The 800-nt window shown below is 67.5% G+C and overlaps 1 protein-coding gene across 1 annotated transcript; it reads left to right on the top strand.

Moving 5' to 3' along the window:
- Positions 1-88: 88 nt before the first annotated feature.
- ETH_00036910 (uncharacterized protein) lies at positions 89-740 on the top strand (the record flags this gene model as incomplete). Its single annotated transcript, XM_013374977.1, has 1 exon — positions 89-740. A coding segment is annotated over one exon (652 nt), but the record flags the coding sequence as incomplete, so codon positions are not given.
- Positions 741-800: the final 60 nt, after the last annotated feature.

The following is an 800-nucleotide window of genomic DNA, read 5'->3' on the forward strand; positions in this document are numbered from 1 at the left end:
CAGCAACCCTTTGTTACCTCTTCCCTCATTTCCCACAAATAAACTAATAATAATAATAATACATTTAATAATATATTTTTAATTCATAATGGGAACATTAGCAGCAAAAGGAAGGCTTAAGGGCTGCCGCTGGCGAATGGGCGTTCGTGCTGCTGGGGCCCCCCGTGTTTGGGGGCGCTGCAGCGTCCTTTGGGGGCGCTTTGCCTGCTTTTGCGCAGCAGCAGCAGCAGCAGGAGTTGCAGCAGCAGCAGCAGCAGCAGCAACGTCTCCAGCTGGGTCTGCAGCAGCAACTGTTGCTGCGATAGATGCCCAGGAGCTCCCGTCTCACGAGGCCCCCCGTTACCCGGGCTTCGGCAGCAGCAGCAGCAGCAGCAGGCTGCAGCCTGCTGCTGATGTGATGCTGCTGCATACAGGGGGCCCCGCGCCTCTCCGTTCGAGGCCCCCGACCACTCCGGGGGCCCCCCCTCTGCCTGGGTACCCAGGGGCCCCCTCTCCTTTGGTCGCAGGGGGCCCCTCGGGGGCCCCTCTCCCTCGGTACCCAGGGGCCCCCCACCCGTTGGCTGCAGGGGGCCCCTTGAGGGCCCCCCCGCCAGCCCAGCCAACGGGGGCCCCCCTGGCAGCAGGGGCCCCCTCGAGGCCCCCGGCAGTGCTGTACCCAGGGCCTCCCTCATTTGCCGTAGGGGGCCCCCCAAGGGCCCCCCCAGGGGCCCCCCAGGGGGCCCTCCCAGGGTCCCCCGCGGGTTCGCCCCCAGGGGCCCCCCTCCCAGGGGGCCCCCTGGGGGCCCCCTGGGAGGGGGGCC

Source organism: Eimeria tenella, genomic scaffold, assembly GCF_000499545.2.
Source record: "Eimeria tenella Houghton genomic scaffold, Eth_scaff2424, whole genome shotgun sequence".
NCBI classification, from domain to species: domain Eukaryota; phylum Apicomplexa; class Conoidasida; order Eucoccidiorida; family Eimeriidae; genus Eimeria; species Eimeria tenella.